Source organism: Heloderma suspectum, chromosome 9 (assembly GCF_057233095.1).
Source record: "Heloderma suspectum isolate Gila_16-S chromosome 9, 16-S_ref, whole genome shotgun sequence".
Classification (NCBI taxonomy): Eukaryota; Metazoa; Chordata; class Lepidosauria; order Squamata; family Helodermatidae; genus Heloderma; species Heloderma suspectum.
This window is the reverse complement of record NC_139466.1, coordinates 1378909-1396723: the sequence shown is the minus strand read 5'-3', so window position 1 is coordinate 1396723 and position 17815 is coordinate 1378909. Positions and strand designations below refer to the sequence as shown.

Sequence of the window (17815 nt, the reverse complement as noted above, 5' to 3'; positions counted from 1 at the left end):
AATGAAGCAAACCTGGGCAGTCTGATTTTGTTAGTAGAAGAGCAGAGTTGTAACATGTTGGTGGGGGGCATGGTGGGAGTGGAAGCATCAGCCCCAAATTCTGGACTCTGGCAGTAACTCCCTCTTCTCTTTCTTTGCTGGAAACAGAAAATCCTGGGTGCTGATGACAACATGCTGGAGAGGGACCCAGCCACTGGCATTTGCATGTTACTCTACGACAGCGCCCCTAGTGGCAGGTTTGGCACCATGACCTACCTCTCTAAAGCTGTGATCACCTACGTGCAGGAGTTCCTCCCCAGCAGTGGCTGCACCATGCAGTAAGCAGGTCTGGGTTTCTCAGCAGAACAAGGCCAGCCTTAAGCCGCCTTGTCAGCAGGGGAGCTCCACTCGGACCATCTCACCTAAGCAAACCCTTTGGGATTGAACTGTTTTGCCCACTGCACTCTGGAATGAGCGCTGTGGTGCAAATGGGCAGGAAAGGGGGGAGTCTTCCAGGCATTGCGGGAGGACAAGGAGCAGTCTCCACACAGGCGGGAATTTTGCACGCACACACTCCACTCCCTTCCCACCCAGAGGAAGAGCCATAATTCTCAGGTGGAGGCGCCTGGGAATGGATCCCCCGACTCATGCGGGGCGGGGTGCCATTTGCACTGTTCTGGAAAGCTGCAAAGAGGGCCCAAGGGTTTCTCCTGCTCCACGTGCCTGTTTTTGTGGGTGCACCCTCCTGCACGCAGTTCCAGACTTCATTACTGGGCGGGGTTTTCTCTCCATTGTGCTGGGTTTTGCCTGCATCTGTGTGCTTTTAATGAAAGCAGGGCAGCTGCCGCCGCCTGATCTAGAGGTCTTCCCCCAGGCCCCTTCTCTGAAATCCCCCCAGGAGTAACAGCCTGAGTGCCTTTTAACATGACCTTGGCTTTTAATGTAGAACCAGCCCCGTTGCAGGGGACGTCTCCCCACTTGCTCAGATGCAAAGACCGGATGGCTGAGCCATGGCAAGCCAGGCGCCTGGGCCTTCAGCCACCTCCGTTCAGGCATCAGTCTGGCCTAGACGAGGCTGCGAACCTCTCTGGCATAAGCAGTTTCCAAAGGAGCAGTGGCCTCGTTAAGACAGCGGCTTCTTCAGCACGCCGCCGCCAGCAAGTGCTTCTTGGGGGAAGCGCTGGGGGAGCTGGACTGTCTTCTTGCTGGGGGCTGTTGCTAGGCTCTCTTCCTCAGTCCATCAAGAGGCTGAAACTAGGCAGCTCTGCTACCAGGCTTGGAGCATGCGCCTGGCTTCTGTGACTGCTTTTGGAGGAGGCGCTGGTGGCTGTGGACGAGCCGCTCTGAGACCCTATCTCCAGGGACTCCCCGGATGCCCCGTTCCAAGGAGGGTTGGTGGGAAGGGCCTCCTGGCTCAGGGGAAAGGACCGGTTGCTTTGGAAGGGCATGGGAAGCAGGGAGCATGACTGTGTGGGAGTCCTTGCCCAATGTTTAAAATGTCACGATGGCTTTCTGGGAAGGAGGAGGAGGCCACTGAATGTCCACCTGCTGCAGGCAAGGAAGCTTCATATGCTGTAGCTTGAAACCACTTGCGGAGTGGCAAGGTTGCAGTTTTGGGAATGTTTTGCGTCCTGCTCCTTGCCTTAAAGGAGAAGCCTTGGCACCCCAGGGGAAAGCTGGATTGCTGAAAGCCAACAGGATGCCACACTCGAGTCTTGGCTAGCAGCAGGATCCCTTTTTTGTTTGAAGCCACTGAGCTGCTCTTTGGTAACTACTTGTGTTGCTTAACTCATGCCAGTTTTTTTTTGTGGGGGAGGCAGGGGATGGGATCCCACCAAGTCCCGAGCTAGTGTGCAACAACGGAATGAGTTTCCAGCTGATTTTATGGAACTGTATTCGGGCTGGGTATTGCCATGCACTTTTGTGGTAGTTTACCGACATAGTCAATTGCACTTTTTGTTTCTTTTTCTTCTGCGGTGCAACTTTTAGAAACAGACCTTTATTTTTGGTTTACGTGTGTGTGTGATGTTGAATGCAAACCACAAAATTATTGTGGTTTGCCCCACAAAATTATTTAAAATGATACACTGTATCACTGAATATGTTTTGAAGATTGAAAGCCTAGAATAAAACATCTCCATTTCATTATGCCTTTGGTGTTGTTTTTATTTACCACTGGTGCCTGGAGGAGAACAAAGACTAGGAAGCCACTGAACTCCAGTAGTGATCACTCTATGCACTAAGGGCAAACCCTAAGCCTTCAGCACCATTTTTGGTGGAAAGACCAGGTACACACTTCCTTAATAAATACAGAGTGGCCCAAAAGTAGGTATACAGTATAGTTTATTTGCATTTTACTACACTGTTCATTACATTTACATTTGTTTAGCACTGTTTAATCTCGTAAGCGCTCGAACTGTATTCCATCAACGTTGCAACATTGCTCGAACCTGTCCAGAACACTGTGACACACAGTACGACACAAATTCCGGTCTGCATCAATGTCCATAAATGCTTCAGTTGAGATGTGATAGTCAAATGAGGATTTTCATCTGCCCAGTACACACAATTATGCCTGTTCACGTGGCCTGACAACTTGAAAGAAACCTCATCTGACCAGATGATCTTATCAAGGTCTGGTTCGTTAAGAGATTTGGTTACGCATCATCTCACAGAATTGCAACCGATTGGGTTGTCCTCCAGAAGACCATGTAACAGTCTTGGACGGTATAGCTTCAGTTTCAATTTACACATTAAGCATTGCAAGGACATTCTAGGTATGGATAGCTGCTTAGACGCACATCATGTGGACTTTTTCAGACAGTTCACAAATGTTAGAGTGACTCTCATCTCATTTTCCTCTGTCAGACGTCCTAGGACATCCAGATTTCGGTGCATTAGCTACTGCACCTCTTGCTTCAGATTTATCTCTAAGATGATAAATTGTCAGATGTGTTGGTGGAGGAGTGTCAGATGCTTCTTGCCACGTTGTGTGCACCCGCTCAGCATTTTTAGTCTTCCAGTACTGCTTTAGAATCCACTTTCTTTGTTCTTGACTCAAGTTCGCGGCCATCATTCACAATATCAGTAAAAAAAACAAACAACTGTATACCTACTTAAGGGCCTCACTCTCCTCACTCTCTATGCTTAACTGATTTAACTGTCACTCCCTGCCACTCCCTCTTCCCAACTGTCATTCTGACTCCACCCACACATCTTCTACTCACGCATTCTCTCCCCATCCCATCAACATTCTAAACAACTGTATACTACTTTTGGACCACCTGGTACATAGGTTTTCTGAGTGTGGATCCTTATGTATCCAAAACAGAACCAGCTATGCACAAGAGGTTGGTACTGGCAGGCTCAGGGAACCTCAGTGTCTACAGAAGTAGGAAAAAACCCTAAGGGTGAGGGAATCCGAAATAGCCCAGTGAAGGACTGCACATGCTCAGTGGCCACAGAATGCTGACTGAGGAATGAAAAACTAAGGGGAAGCAGGGGAGGTAATGGAGCTGGAATCCTGCACAAGATCACTCCACACTGCAACATTGGGTTGCAGCGCTGACTTTAGTCTGGCTTTTGTCATATACAGCTTCTCAATAGGCTTGTGGAGAGTAAAGATGGACCACTGATTTTCTGTGACCCCGGGTGTTACTTCTGCAGATAGCAAACGGTGATCTACCATTGCGGGTGCTGTGTGTTAGTGGTGGATGAACGGTGCTTGAGAAGAGGTGGCAGAAGAGCAGCAGTCGTGGCTCTGGAGACGTGGCCAGCAATGGTGCCTAGCAGAGCAAGCCGTTGCTCCCGTCTGCCCAAACGCCAAGCAGTGGCGCTTCATCGTCTCCATGTGGACTCGCGAGTTGAATGGATTGATAAAGCTGGAGTATGGGAACAGTTGTGTTCTTGTTGCTTCTCCTCTTCCAGAAAAATCGAATCACGCACCCCACGTGCCCCTGCCTTTCTGAGTCCTTTCTAAACCTGCCTTCCACAGCCTGGCATCCTTCAGCTGCATTGGAGTGCAAGTCCCATCATCCCCAGGCAGCAGGACCATTGGCCTTGATGGGAGCTGCCCTCCAGCAGTGTTGGACTACATCCTGTTGGGGACAGTGGTAAATCTGAACTAGCCTTTCCTAGCTTGGCGCCCTCCAGATGTGTTGGACCTCAGCTCCCATCATCCCCAGCGAGCAGGGCTACTGGCTGGCTGGGGTCGATGGGAACTGTAGTCTAACAGCTGGAGGGTGCCAGGCTGGGGAAGGCCCCTCCAGCTGCAAATCAAGGGAGTTCCTCAAAGCTGCTGCCTGTCGCCAAAAAGCAAAGACCGGCTGGGTGTGGCTTCCGCCCATTGTGCGGGAGTTACTCTGCACGTGCGCAGGGGCACCCTGCCCCACTTAAAAGCCAAGCCCTTCCGAGGGCTGAGCCCCGCCCCCGCTTCCTGCAAGGGGCGGGTGGCCCGGCTCTCCCCGGGTGACGAAGCGCGGGGGCCGCCCATCGAACTACGCCTCCCGGCATGCCGCGCGGCAGGAAACCGTCCCCGGAAGCGCCCGGGCGGCGGCGGGCGCCCTGCTCGCCGGAAGGCCGGGGCGGCGCGCAGCAGGCGCGGCTCGCTCGGGCGCCGATGGCCCAGCCGCCCCCGCCGGTCTACGTGCACAGCGCCGAGTACGTGGCGCGATGCGACGCCCTCTGCAAGGTGCCGCTGCGGGTGCGTGGCCGGGCCGGGGCGGGCCGGGGCGGCGCTCAGGCGGGCCTCCCTCGCGGGCCTGGCGCTGCCGGCGCGGACAGGCAAAGGCGCCGGCGGGCTGCGCGGGCGGAGGAGTCCGCGGCAGCCTTCCGGCGGGCCGCCCCCTCAGGGCAGCCGGGCCCGCTTCAGCGGCCCGCCGCGGGCGCTGGTCCTCGCGGCCGTGCTCGCGCGGGAGGCTCCGCCCCGGGCTCGGCCCCGAGCCGGCACAGGCGGGCCTCGGGCCTGGCCCGGCTGCTGCGGGGCCCCCCTCCGCCCCCGGGCTCCGCGGCGAAGGCGCAGCGCGCCAGTCGCGTTCCCCGCGGACGGAGCGCTCTGGGAAGTGTCGCCGCCCGCTTTGAAAAGGCCGGTTGGCAGGCCGCCTCACGCGTTGCGCGTTTCCCGCCTTGGGTGCGGCTGCGTGGAAGGCCACGGGGCCGTGCAGAAGTCCTAACGCGCGGATCCTGCGTGGGTGTCTGTCTTTGTGTGTTCACACGCTGGGAAGCCACAGATGACAGCAGCTTCCCAGACCCAGTGCGCGCGCGCATGCGCACTTGTCAGGCGCAGTGGGTTTGGATTGCGCTGCCTCCTGCACGGAGATGCCCTCCGCGTGGGAAAAATGCATCGCCTGAAGCAACCCCAAAGAAAGGTCATAAATTTTGGGAAGCCTGTATTATGCAGACGTGTTGCTTGGGCCCAGCTTTACATGGCTTCAGGGAGTTCCTGTAGTGTTTGTAAACACGGCACCTATAAACTTCCAGAGGCTAGAAGGGCTGTCAGAATGAAAACAGTGCAGTGGTCACCACACACCTTCCCTTGAGGCTGCACTTTAGTTGCCAGGGTAGCCCCTATCTGGAGCCAGGTTCCAGAAGTACATGTGAGTACTGGATAGGTACCTTGTCTGTCACATGAATGGGGATGAGTGATAGGGCACACATTCACATGCGCACATGGACCTGTGCTGTTTTGGGAGGGGGCCCCCCCGTTCTTTTTCATGTGCTTTAGATTGTTCTCCTGCTATACCATCAATGCCTGCTGCTGTTTTGTGAACCTTTTAACATCTCTTTTAAGTTTCCTGAAAGCAGTATGCTCCTTCTCCAGTGCTGGATTGTACATCTAGCCCGATATTTGTGACAGGGGTGAAAAGCAGCACAGCTATTCCCTAGCAGCAAGACTGAATCTCTCCCCATCTATGGAATGGGAACTTGTGGGCTTTTCACAAATTCTCAAATGTATTTGTCGTTTCTTCATCTCAATAAGTCCATTTGCAAAGATAAGAAACCCTTTATGTGGTGGGGGTGAAGGGGAAAGTACAGAGTGTCTATCCTAAATTCTGAACTTAAGTATATACTTTTTGGAAGATTAAGGTGTAAACCCCCACCCCACCCACTTTTTGTTTTAAAGAATGATTTATTGCAGAGCTGTTGCCCAAATGGGAATAATATGTTAGTTACGATTTCATTTGAAGACTGTAAAGTGCATCTCGCTCTGGACTGCTGCGCTCAAACCAGCATCAGCTTCGCTCTGCGTGGCACAGGACCAGGTCCTGGATGGCTCTGAACTCTTATGCTTTGGTGTTCACTCTTTTGACGGCCAGTGGAGGTTTATGGCAAGGCTTTCACTACCTTTAGTCTTTGTGTTGGTAGCAGGCTGCCTCTGCCTGAATTGTGTCTTTGCACTGCCAGAGGTGTGTGTGCACAGCTAGCAAGTGCTACAGGGGCAGCCAACATGGCGCCCCGGTTTTATTTATTTATTACATTTCTGTACTGCCCAATAGCCAAAGTTCTCTCCCATGGTTGCCACTGTGCCCATGGACACCTCACAAAATGCCCCGCTGATACCTGTGGTTTTTTTCCTAAGCACTTTTTTCCCGGGACCCACAGGGACCCAGAGGCATTCTTATGAAGACAGCAGGTGGCTGGAGGCCAGGGCTCCTGTTTGCACCGCCCTCAGCCATCCACTCCCACCAAAAGAAAGCGATGGACCCCCTTGCTGCTGCCCGGTAAGGCAGAGGCTCGGGTGGCAGCGACACAAGCAGGCGAGGGCCAGGGTGGCCCAGCAGCGTGAGAGGAGGAAGTGGAGAGCTGGCGGGCAGCAGCACAGCAGGGCGGCAGCGCAGTGGGGAGACCGTGCTGGGCTGGGCTGCAGAGAGCACTGGGAGGGGCGAAGGGACGTTGGGGGAGCACCTCTGTGCATGCTTCGGGTGAGAGAGAGTGAGTTTGGGAGGTGCTGCCGGAAGAGAAATGGGCAAGGGGTGTGGCTCTTCAGTGCTGGGAGTGACGGGTGAGAGAGAAAACGTGTTGGGGTGATTCTGAATGAGAGCGCTGGGGGTTCAAAGGAGTGGGTTTATGTTTTGGGGCTCAAACCCCAGCTCGGCCTTTCCATGAAATGTGTGTTTTGTGACTGGCCGTGCCCACTACAGCAGCCATACGCCCGGCAGCCATTTTGTTCTGGCACCCATAACATTTCCTCAAAATTCTGAATGTGCCAGCTGGCCTGAAAAGGTTGCCCAGCCCTGAAGTACTCTGAGGCTGATGGGATTCCGCTGAGGTTCTCTGTCTGTGCTTCTCTCCCCTGCAGGCCAGCATGGTACATTCCTTGGTCAAGGCCTACGCGCTGCTGGATCACATGAGGTAGGCAGAATCAGCAGGGCTTGCCGCAAGCCTTGTGGTTCCGAGACCTCGGAAGGCATGGATACTTCTGCCAGTTGCGTTTTTTTGCTCAATCCTCCTTGAGTTTTCTGTTTGCTCCTGAGGGAGTTCTGAAGGCAGCCCTTGGGCGCAACTCATTATTTCGTCATATGTAGGCCACTCTGTGATGAGAGAACCTACTTCCTTTTACAAAATAATCTCTATCTTTGCTAACAGAAAGGCTGTTGTGTTCCTCTTTACTTCTGCACTCTGCCTACCCAGAACCTGCATGTTTCGCCCAGAGCTAGAGGCAGAGCTGAGTGAGACCGACCTGTTGGGTTTGCAGAAACGGGTCAGCATCGCTTCCGTGTGCCAGGTGTAATCTGATACCTGCTGTGCCTCCCAGCGGCTTAGTTCATTCCATCTGCGATCTCTGTTTTGAGACTGTGTCAGATCTGCAGACTTTATAGCCACAACACCTGGCCAGGTCTTTGGACTTCTCCATTTCTCCCCCATCCCCTGCCTTTTATACTTCCTGGTCTGATGAAGAGTTCTGGAGAACTCAAAAGCTTGCACAGTTTTTTGTGGCAGTTTGGTTGGTCCAAATAAAGGCATTGCCTAATTATGGATTTATTGTGGACCAGTGTGGATAACTTTGCTTTTTATGTACTTTCTTTAAGACCTTCTATTTTTTCAGGGCAGCTTTTATCAGAAGACTCTCAAAATGTTGGCAAGTAGGGGTACAGGCAAGGAGGCTTCCTTGGTTGAAAACAGAGCCATGCTGCCCTAGGACCAAAGGTGGCCCTCCGTGGTCCAGGAGATGCCAACCAGCCTTCTCAGAGCAGTCACGGAGCGCACCCCAGTCGCCTCCCAGGATCTGCCTTGTCCACTCCGCCCTCCCCAGGGCAGCGTCTCTCCTTCCTGTGGCGCTGTCAACTCTGCAAGCACTGGGCCTGACTCGGCCCCTGTGTCTTGGTCTTCCTAGGGTCGTCAAGCCCAAAGTGGCGTCCATGGAGGAGATGGCGAGCTTCCATACCGACGCCTACCTGCAGCACCTCCAGAAGGTCAGCGAGGATGGCGATGATGACCATCCTGAATCTGGGGAATATGGACTAGGTGAGGAGATGGCAACCAGGGATTTTCCTGGAGGAGCCCTGCACTAAGAGACCTTGCCTGGCCAGGGAGTGGAGAGGGGCTCCTGTCCAGTCATGAGCAGCCCCTTGCCTCACGGGTCTCCTCTGCACATCTTGACAGCCCCCCTCTGCCTGTGATCTCTTCAGGTTACGACTGCCCAGCCACAGAAGGGATTTTTGACTACGCAGCTGCCGTGGGAGGGGCCACCATCACAGCAGCCCAGTGTCTGGTGGAGGGCAAGTGCAAGGTAGCAATCAACTGGCCCGGCGGCTGGCATCATGCAAAAAAGTAAGGACACAGCTTCTCTGCCTGGGGTCTGTCATAGGGTCAGGGCTGCTCGCAGGGAGAGGAGAACCAGCTGCGGTGAGCAGGGAGGCCGGGAAGGCTACTGCTCACGTTGGAGTGGAGGAGTAGAGAGGCCGAGTTGCACAGCAAGAATCAGCTGACGGGGGTGCATCAGGAGGGGGGCATGCAGTTCTAGCTTGCTGCAGGTGTGACTGGGGGCCCTTTGGCTGAGGTGACCCATTTCTGCACTCCAAAATGTTTGTCTTGGCTACCAGAATGGTGATTTGGGGGGGGGGGGGGGTTGCCCTCTAAGCCCTTTTATTGCCCCATATGCTGATGTGCGACGGGTTCATTCCTCTGATCTGTATAAGACAGGGCTGGGGAACCTCAGGCCGGGGGCCAAATCCTGCCCTCCTAGGGTTCCCGAAAGGACCCCACCCCTTCCACCCCACCCCTTCCACCCCACCCCTTTCCCTAATCACTGATCATTTGGTGGTTTCCCAGCTTCTGTGAATTTTTCCCCCATTGTAAAGGGCTGAAAGCCTCTCCAAAGGCTGAGCGACTGGCAGGAAGGGCTTGAAGTGGAGAGAGGCTGGGGCTTGTGGCATTTTGGCACTGCCTCTTTTGCCCTGCCCCTTTGCCTCTGGCCCCGCCCCTTTGCCTCTGGCCCCGCCCACCACTGGAATGTGGCCCCCGAGAGCTCCTCTGATGTGGGGTTCAGCCCTTGGGCTGAAAGGGGTTCCCTACCCCTGGCATAGGGCAACTTCCTGCCTTGTGCCTCCTCTTTTTCTTTATGCCAAATGTTTCTCTATGAAATTTGCCTTCTCTCTGCCGAAAGCGGTGGAGGGCAGGACATTCCTGGGAGAGGCTGGATTCATTAACAGTGCAGGCATCATTTGGCAACCTCCAAAATGTCATACTTCACCAGGAATATTTCTTTGCAGAGATGAAGCTTCTGGCTTCTGTTACCTGAACGATGCTGTCCTGGGTATCTTGCAGCTTCGACGGAAGTTTGACCGTGTCCTCTACATCGACTTGGATCTCCACCATGGGGATGGTAAGGATCCTTCCGGCACCCTGGTAACCATGCCTCGTCTTGTCATGGTTGCGTTAATCAGTCCCCCTAAAATTAAACTGCACCCCACCTTGAGTGAGGGAGGCATCTGTTGTTCCCTCACACAGACTCTGGTGGGTGTCTGGGCTGCAGCCACAAGGGGAGCCTTGAGCACAAAAGCTGTTGTTGCACAAGGGCAGTGAGGTGTCATCCAAGTGCTTTGGAATGGAAACTCTGGTTCTGGGAGGTTGTGTGGCAGCAGCTACCCCCGACAAGCCCCTCTGTTCCTTTGCTGTACATTCACCCCAGTTCCTGCTCTTTCAAATTGGGGCACAAGTTTGATCTCCCCAAACTCATTCACTCTGATTCAGGCCAGAGTTGAGGCTGGCTCTGTCTTGGCTAAAGATGGACAGGGGTCTGTGTTTGTCCCTGCTTAGCTCCTTTCCATTGTACACACCATGGCTAGGCAGACTTCAAGCTTGATGGATCGACTCCCCCCCCCCCCTTAAAATCCTGAGATTTATCAGGTAGAGCCAAGTGCAAAATAGCGGCTTAGAAAATGGGGTGGACATTAAGGAATAGCACACCTCTGAGTGTATCTCTGCCCAGGAATTTGTTTTTGGTACCAAAACTGAGCTCACAGTCCCTTTACACAAAAATCCATTCCTGGTTTCCAAGTTTTCTTCGTTTCAGCAGCCTGATTGTTCAGAGGACTTGTTATTGTTAAACAAGTAGGAGTCAGAAATCCTTGTTGAGGATCCTACTGCAAGTCACCCAGAGATCTACCAGCAGATCCTGATTCTGGTTTACATGAGTAGTTGATGAGAGAGAGAGAGAGGTGTGCTGTGAAGCTTGCATTTCTACCTCTCTCCGTCTTGCCCCACCCAGGTGTAGAAGATGCCTTTAGCTTCACCTCCAAAGTCATGACGGTGTCTCTGCATAAGTTTTCACCAGGATTTTTCCCAGGCAAGTGATCTGTTTACTGTGTTGAATTCTGCTTCCTTCAAGCCTGCCTATGGTTTCTTGTGCCACCACTAACCAAAATCTCCTTTCCCACCAACTCTGTGACTACCTCTGTTCTGTGCAAGAGAAAGCAAGCATAGGAACCCCTAGAGCAGGTGTGAGCAGTTTGTGGCCCTCCAGATGTTTTGGCCTACAACTCCCATCATCCCTCACCATTAGCTGTGCTGGCGGGAGTTGTAGGCCAAAGAATCTGGAGGAACACAAGCTGCCCACCCCTATCCTCGAGGTGTCGTGGTGTTCTCTGTTGCCTTCCATCTTGTCATGGCTGAAATACGCTGGAACATAGAAGCTTCCTCGTTCTCTGTGTACATTCCACTGTCCCTTCTTGCAACCAACTCTTGATTGCAAGAAGGGACAATAGAAGTTGTGAGTCTGTTTATTTGTAAGCTGTGCATCTGCATATTTGATTCCATGTTCTCCCTTGGATCTGTATATAGCACTCCAGTTTTCACCAGAGTCCTTTCCAAAGCTGTGGTGTGGCTGCTGATCTTTGGATTTCTGTAAAGGGGGGAAAAAGGTGGGGGGAAGAGAGAGGGAGACCCAGAGGTGCACAAAAATCATGGTTTGATAGCCCAGCATGTTTCTAAGCTATTCCTCCTCAGGGACGCTACAAATAAAAATCAACAATGGGTATTTATCTGATTGGTATTAAAATGTATGCAAAAGTTATATCTCTGAAATGCATTGTGCTCTTGGATCTTCTTCTCTGAGATTCCATCTCTTCTTCCTCCTGCCAAGCTACACCCCTGGGTTTATGTTGCACACCTTGTGCTACAAATATTTGGAAAGCTCCAAAACAGCCTCTGCTGGTTTTGCCAAATTGGGTTCATGCGTGTAACGAGTGCCTGGTCCTCAGACATGTTGCTCAGTGCTGGCTGCAGGGATTGGCAGGTGCTCTCCAGGCTTTTCCCCTCACCTGCCACCTGCGATCTGTTCAGCTGGAGGTGCTGCCAGGAATTGAACCTGGAACCTTCTGCAGGCAAAGCTGGGGCTCAGCTGCTCGTCTAGGCAGATGTGCTCAGGATGTGGTGCACCAGCCGCTAGGACTGTGAAAAACTCGACCTGGCAGCCCCAGACTTTCAGACGCATCTAGACCAGAGGCTGCTGTGAGCACTTTTCAGTGTGTCATTCTAGGCTCCTGTGCTGCTATTCTGCCTCAGCCCAGCCCTCCTTGCTCCATGGGATTTCGGGCAGGTACCCTGAGGCAAGGTAACTCCCAGGTCACTTCCAGAGCAACCAGTAGCGGCCCTGCATGCATCCACGAGGCATGAAGCATCCTTTTCAGTGCAAGTTTGCTTACATTCTCTCTTGCATCCTGCTCAGGAACAGGAGACGTGACAGATGTGGGGCTGGGGAAGGGACGCCACTACAGTGTCAACGTGCCCATCCAGGATGGCATCCAGGACGAGAGATACTACCAGATCTGTGAGACGTAAGCCTCTGTCCTGCAGCCCTGCTCGGAGCCCGCTGTTGGACTGGGCTGCAGCTCTTTCAGAACAAAGACTTTTTTCTGCAGAGGTTTTTGCAGCTCACCAGCCTCGTCTCAGCTGCATCCTCATAAGAACATAAGAGGAGCCGGGCTGGGAAAGACCAAAGGCCTCTCCAGCTCAGCCCAGTGTTCCCACAGATGCCTCAATGGGAAACCCACAAGTAGGACACAAGCACAACAGAACTCTCATGCTTGTGTTTCCCAGCAACCACATACAGAGGCATACCGCCTCCAGGATATAGCCAAAGTAACTAGTAGCCATTGATGGCCTTCTCCTCCATGAATTTGTTGATCCCCTTTTAAAGCCATCCAAGTTGGTGGCCATCACTACATCTTGGGGTATCAAATTCCATAGTTTTAACTATGCGCTATGTGAAGGAGCCCCTCCTTTTGTCTGCCCTGGATCTCCCACCAGTCAGCTTCATGGGATGACCCCTTTGGGTTCTAGCATTATGAGAGAGGGAGAAACATGCCTCCCTATCCACATTCTCTACTCCAGGCATCATTTTGTACTCCTCTGTCATGTCTCCCCTCACTCGCCTTTTTTCCAAGCTAAAAAGCCCCAAACGTTGCAACCTTTCCCCAGTCTCTTCTTCCCCCTTGCCTTTTCCCAGGGCACTTTTTGCTTCCACTGTCATGTTTCTGAGTGAACTTGAATTTAAGGCTGGCTCAATAGCCTTAGGAACAGAGGAACTCTGCTCCCCAAGAACAGAGCTAGCCCGTCATGAGCAACACATGTGCAATGAGTCAATCCCTGAGAGGAGTCCTAGGCTGTGCCCAGAATTCTCCTGCTCCCAGATAGAGCCAATCAGGGTGCCAGGAAACTGGCATGCCATGCTGGGCTCAGAAGGGTAAAGAGGTGTGCGTTTGTGATCTTTTAACTGGTGCTCCGTTGTGAACAGCATCTTGTCTTGCTCTCGTGGTAATGGGGGGCTTTCCTCTCACCACCCTGTCCCCTGCAGGGTGCTCAAGGAGGTCTATGTGGCATTCAGCCCCGATGCTGTGGTCCTCCAGTTGGGAGCGGACACTATTGCCGGTGACCCCATGTGTTCGTTCAACATGACCCCCGAGGGGATTGGCAAGTGCCTGCGCTATGTGCTGCAGTGGGAGCTGCCGACCCTCGTCCTAGGAGGAGGTGAGTGAGCGAGGACGGGGGGAGGGATTGGCTGAGACACTCGCAAAAGAGTGGAGGAGTTGTGAAGGCATCAGTCACACTCCAGCGGGAAGTTCTCCTTTGTAAGCTCTGTTGTGGCTCCAGTTGCTTCCAGACAGAAGGCTCCCAGCACTACTAGTCAGCAGCCATCATGTAGCTATTCCTCCTTTTCTTTCTTAACGGATTATCTGCAGTAAGAGAAAAGATGGAAGCAGTGGTGGAAAACCATGGGAGGGCTATGGGTGGAAGACAACAATGTCAGGACCCCCCTATAATTCCATGAATGAGACAGGGCGACGGTACGGTGAAGCCTCAACTGCAAGCCCCTCTGTTGGCATTTAATTGGCACTGGATGCTGATGTGTTTCCAAGGCCGGCTCAAAGTGCTGGTTGTTGATTTTTAAAGCCTGATACGGGTTGAGGCGGAGATATATGAAGGACCGCCTGCTCCTGTATAGTTCTGCCCGCCTGTTCTGCTCTGATTTTCTGGGGGGAGAGCCCTGTTAGGCTCTACAACTCCCTCCCTTGTGAGGCTTTTTAGCCGTTTATCTCCCAGCTTTCAGAAAGGTCATCAAAGCGGTTTTATTCTTACATGTTTTTGATGCTGTTTGACTCCCAGAAATTTTGATCCTGCTGTTCTTAGCAAGCTGGTTGTTTTCAAACCGCGCTTACAGTTACTATTTTATCATGTTTGTGAGATGCTTTGGGCTGAAAAATGGCAAATGAACACACAGCTTCCACGCGTTCATTTTGATGAGTAGAACAAGTCCCTGCTAGAATGTCGCCCATTCCTTGAGAGGTGGGAGGGTTTTAGCACAGACTTTAGAGCAGCCTTTTCCCAACCTGGTGCTCTCCAGATATGTTGGACTACAAAACCCATCATCCTCAGCCACCAGGGTAGTTGTAGCCCAGAGTTGAGGAAGGCTATTCTAGAGGACCAGCTTCTTCTGCACATGTGACCCCAGGCTTAACCCTGGGGCCTCACTTAGGGAACAGCCCTGAAATATGCAAGCTGAATGCCTTTCGCTCCACTACTGAATAACCACTGGTCATCCCTACACACCTTCTTGGGCCTAGAAAGCAGGACTTCCAAATGACATGGAGTGAGTTCTGGACAGACATGAGCGCACATGTTTTCAGGTTTCTCACCATTAACTATAAGGGCTAAAAACTTTATTTAATTATTTTTTAAGTCCAAGCCAACGTATCAGGATTGCATGAGTTACCAGATGCCAGGCCCCATTATGCACTTGCTAGTGTTGTTTTGGCCATATTGCTCCTGTGAACCCTTGCTCTTTGGTTGGTGATGTTGCATAACTGCATTTCAGCAGGTTTGGCTTTCTTGTGCCATTGAACTGGTCATTTTCTTAGTTCTGCAGAATACAGCAGGTGCAAAGTACTATTGTGCCTTTGTTCCCAAGGGGTGGAAATGAGTGTATTGATAATGCTTGGATGATGCAAAAGGGCTTTAGATGCTCACAATGTGCTCCTTTCATTCACACCCATCACTCTCTCTTCTTTCTTTCCTCCTCCAAACTTGGCTCTTGTTCGCTTCTGGAGACAGGAGGCTACCATCTTGCCAACACAGCTCGCTGCTGGACATATTTGACTGGGGTCATTCTAGGCAGAACATTATCCTCTGAGATTCCAGATCATGAGGTAAGGCTATGACAGGCCTTTGAGCACAAGAGCTAAGCCATTCCACTTAACCAAAACCAGGCCTGGCCATTCGGAACCATGTTGTTGAGAGGGCTCTGGTATCAGTCACACACTGTCAGTGCAGCGTGGCACTGTCTTGTTCCCCGCAGCCCTGAGACAATCTGCCTCTGCTGCACTGGGTTTCAAAAGACAGCCCTCCTCCTCCTCAGATTGCAAATAATAAGAGAGAGGAATGGAAGCTGCTGTTTGCACAAAGAGCCCTTCACGATGTGCACATGACCTTTTAAAGACAAAAACTCCAAGGCAAAATTTACTTTTGAGCGAGCGCAGAGTCTTTTCTTTCGGGTGTTGTGTAGTGGCTAACACTGTGATGGATAAGCCTAGTTTAAATATTGCCTCAGCCCTGGATTTGTGAGGGGGTGTCTCTCTCTTTCTGTCCCCCTTAGCCCCTCAATCAGCAATACAGGGATAATAATTCTGAGCTACCTTCCAGATGATTTTTAAGGATTACTAAGATAATGTTCATGAAATGCTTTGGAGACAATAAAGCAATATTAAAATGCGTGATCATTGACCAAGTGAAATGTGGCCTTTCATTTAACTTGCCTATTCAGTATTTTGTTCGTTTTTGCAATGCAATTCCTCCATTGAGCATTGAAATCTTGGAACAAAATGTGTTTTGTATATTCAGGACATAGTTTTCGTTTCACGTTTGAATACCAGCTCAATGTTGCCATTTTCAAAGTGGAAAGGAAAATGCAAAACGTCTTGTCAGCAGATGGTCTGCTCTGAAGATTGAGACACTGGGTCAGTTCACATAATCACTGTGAGTGAAACAAGTCATGGTGGCTTGCTGCCATTTGCCTGATCACCTGCCCAGGCACAGCTTGTCGTGTCATCTGGACCGGGGTGGCATGACTTGTTGGAGGGAGAAACAATCTTGAAATAACCCAACAGTGGCCCATGGGTTATTTGAGGGTTGCTTTCTCCTGCAGCAAGCCACACCGCCCGGGTTGAGATGACACAAGCAGCACCAAAGTGGCTGATTAGGCAAATGGCGCCTGGCAGCACCGGGGCATAAACAAGCCACCAACCCACAGTGGTCCCGTGAACCAGGTCAGTGGAATGAAAGTGGGTGTGCATGCTCATGACACAGTTCTGATTCAAGCCCCAGCGTTGGCTTGGGCCATGAAAGGTGCGAAGCGCAATGCAAGTCCATTTTTGCAGTGAACAGCCTCTTAAGCATTGTGCTTTGTTGGTGGCAATGTTGTATTGAAACCTTCTGCATGCTGAGATTGCTTTGGCTAGTAACACAAGGGTGTTATCCTGCTTGGTGGAAACAGGGCTGCGCGCAGGGGGAAATGGGGGGAGGTGCAGAGATGATGGGCAGGGAGAGGCTAAGACTCGCCAGTAGGAAACATCCAGAGGAATTGTTTCTTCCCAGAGAGAGAGAGAGAGAGAGACATTTGTCCAGGAAATCAGAGACTCCTCTGGAAGATTGGGGGACTCAGGATGCCAGGATTCATCTCCTCTCCCCGAAGACCCCCATATATGCCTTGCCCCTCTCCCATGTTCCTTTTTCTGAGCCCTTCCCCTCTTCCTTTGCAGTTCTTCACAGAATACGGCCCTGATTACGTCCTGGAAATCACTCCAAGCTGCAGGCCAGACCGTAATGAGCCACAGAGAATCCAAGAAATTCTCGACTGTGTAAAAGGTGAGTCTTCTGGCCCCCTCCCTGCCAGACTTCCATTTCCTCCCCAGGTATGATGAGGAAAAACACAGGGCTGGTGTTCACATTAGACTTGCCACAGGAATGCAGCTGAAAAAACCTTTTGGTGCCATGCGTTTTCCCATCAGAGCAGTTTTTAAATTGTGCTACTTAAACACACGTATGCTTGTCATCCTGTGCTGAGTCTCTACACACACACCCCAGCACGTTTAAATGTTGTGGCTGCTGGGGGGTGCAGAGTAACACGCATGTCATTGCTAGAAAGCCTGCTTTGCAGCTGTTGCCTCATTCCACCCTCTTGCAATCTGGGGAGGGAGGCTGCTGCTGTTCCTCTTGCTCAGACACTAAGCTGAGGCTGAGAGGACAAAACCATCCTCCTCTCCCACATGAAAAAGGCCTCTGTGACAGTTGCTCTGCTTACAGGGAACCTGAAGTATGTGGTGTAGCAGGACAGGACTGCTCCAGTTTTCACCCCTGCCGGTTCTCCTGAACCAAGCTGTCAGTTGCTGCTGGAGGATTCTGGAAGAAAACCTCCCAGGAATTCTTGAGAAATCACCAGCTCTGCTGCCTCTGGATCCCTGTGACCACCGACTGACCCACCGCTGCTGTTGTTTCTTGCCCACTTTTCTAAAGTAGCTGATCCGTGGGTGGGAGGGAGGGGCCTGTTGCAATATAACTAAGAGGGAGGCAGCAGCATTTCCTGGTGTCACATCAGTGCTTAGTTTTCCAAGTTTTTTTTAACCTGGGGGGACCATAGTTACAGCTTGCTCAACTGATGGAAGGTGTGAAGTGCCCTGTACGATTGGGGGTGGGGAGGTGCCTTTTCTATTGGTTGTAGCCACACCAGGAGGGAAGCTGCTTTTAAAAACTGTTTGCCTTGAAAATAAAGTATTTGATATATTTGCTGCTTGGTTCTGCGTGTGGTCCTTGACTGCCTCCCACTGCCTGTCTATATGTTAGCCTG

The 17815-nt window shown here is 51.9% G+C and overlaps 2 protein-coding genes across 14 annotated transcripts in view; both read left to right on the top strand.

The window, feature by feature from the left end:
- The window catches only part of PHKA1 (phosphorylase kinase regulatory subunit alpha 1), a 36543-nt gene extending 34414 nt beyond the window's left edge, over positions 1-2129 (top strand). For 3 of the 4 annotated variants that reach the window (XM_084813402.1, XM_084813401.1, XM_084813399.1), the window contains one exon: positions 148-2123. In XM_084813402.1, coding sequence (XP_084669528.1) covers positions 148-321 — 174 coding nt within the window. In that variant the 3' untranslated portion in view covers positions 322-2123. Of the gene's footprint in view, positions 1-147 lie in introns of all 4 variants that reach the window. The other variant, XM_084813400.1, reaches the window with a different exon arrangement.
- Positions 2130-4525: 2396 nt separating this feature from the next.
- On the top strand, positions 4526-17754 carry HDAC8 (histone deacetylase 8). Of its 10 annotated transcripts, none has more exons than XR_014784777.1 (11): positions 4526-4669; positions 7277-7329; positions 8312-8442; positions 8607-8748; positions 9690-9802; positions 10688-10765; positions 12146-12254; positions 13274-13446; positions 15024-15122; positions 16731-16836; positions 17275-17754. XR_014784777.1 is itself a non-coding variant. In XM_084813396.1 (11 exons), exons 2-11 carry the CDS (start codon positions 7283-7285, stop codon positions 17295-17297), a joined length of 1017 nt encoding a protein of 338 aa, XP_084669522.1. In that variant the 5' UTR covers positions 4526-4638; positions 7277-7282; the 3' UTR covers positions 17298-17754. The 10 variants fall into 10 exon arrangements, 5 of the variants coding, with proteins under 5 accessions (XP_084669522.1, XP_084669521.1, XP_084669519.1 ...); XR_014784776.1 differs by having other exon boundaries at positions 4526-4681; XR_014784773.1 differs by having other exon boundaries at positions 4526-4681; positions 8024-8442.
- The last annotated feature ends 61 nt before the right edge of the window (positions 17755-17815 follow it).

Excerpts from the sequence above, each read along its gene's own strand:
- HDAC8 (XM_084813392.1), top strand. The coding sequence starts at position 4,598 with ATGGCCCAGCCGCCCCCGCCGGTCTACGTGCACAGCGCCGAGTACGTG. Across the intron at positions 4,682-7,276 it reads TCTGCAAGGTGCCGCTGCGG|GCCAGCATGGTACATTCCTT; the intron begins GTGCGTGGCCGG and ends TCTCCCCTGCAG. Across the intron at positions 15,123-16,730 it reads CTGAGATTCCAGATCATGAG|TTCTTCACAGAATACGGCCC; the intron begins GTAAGGCTATGA and ends CTTCCTTTGCAG.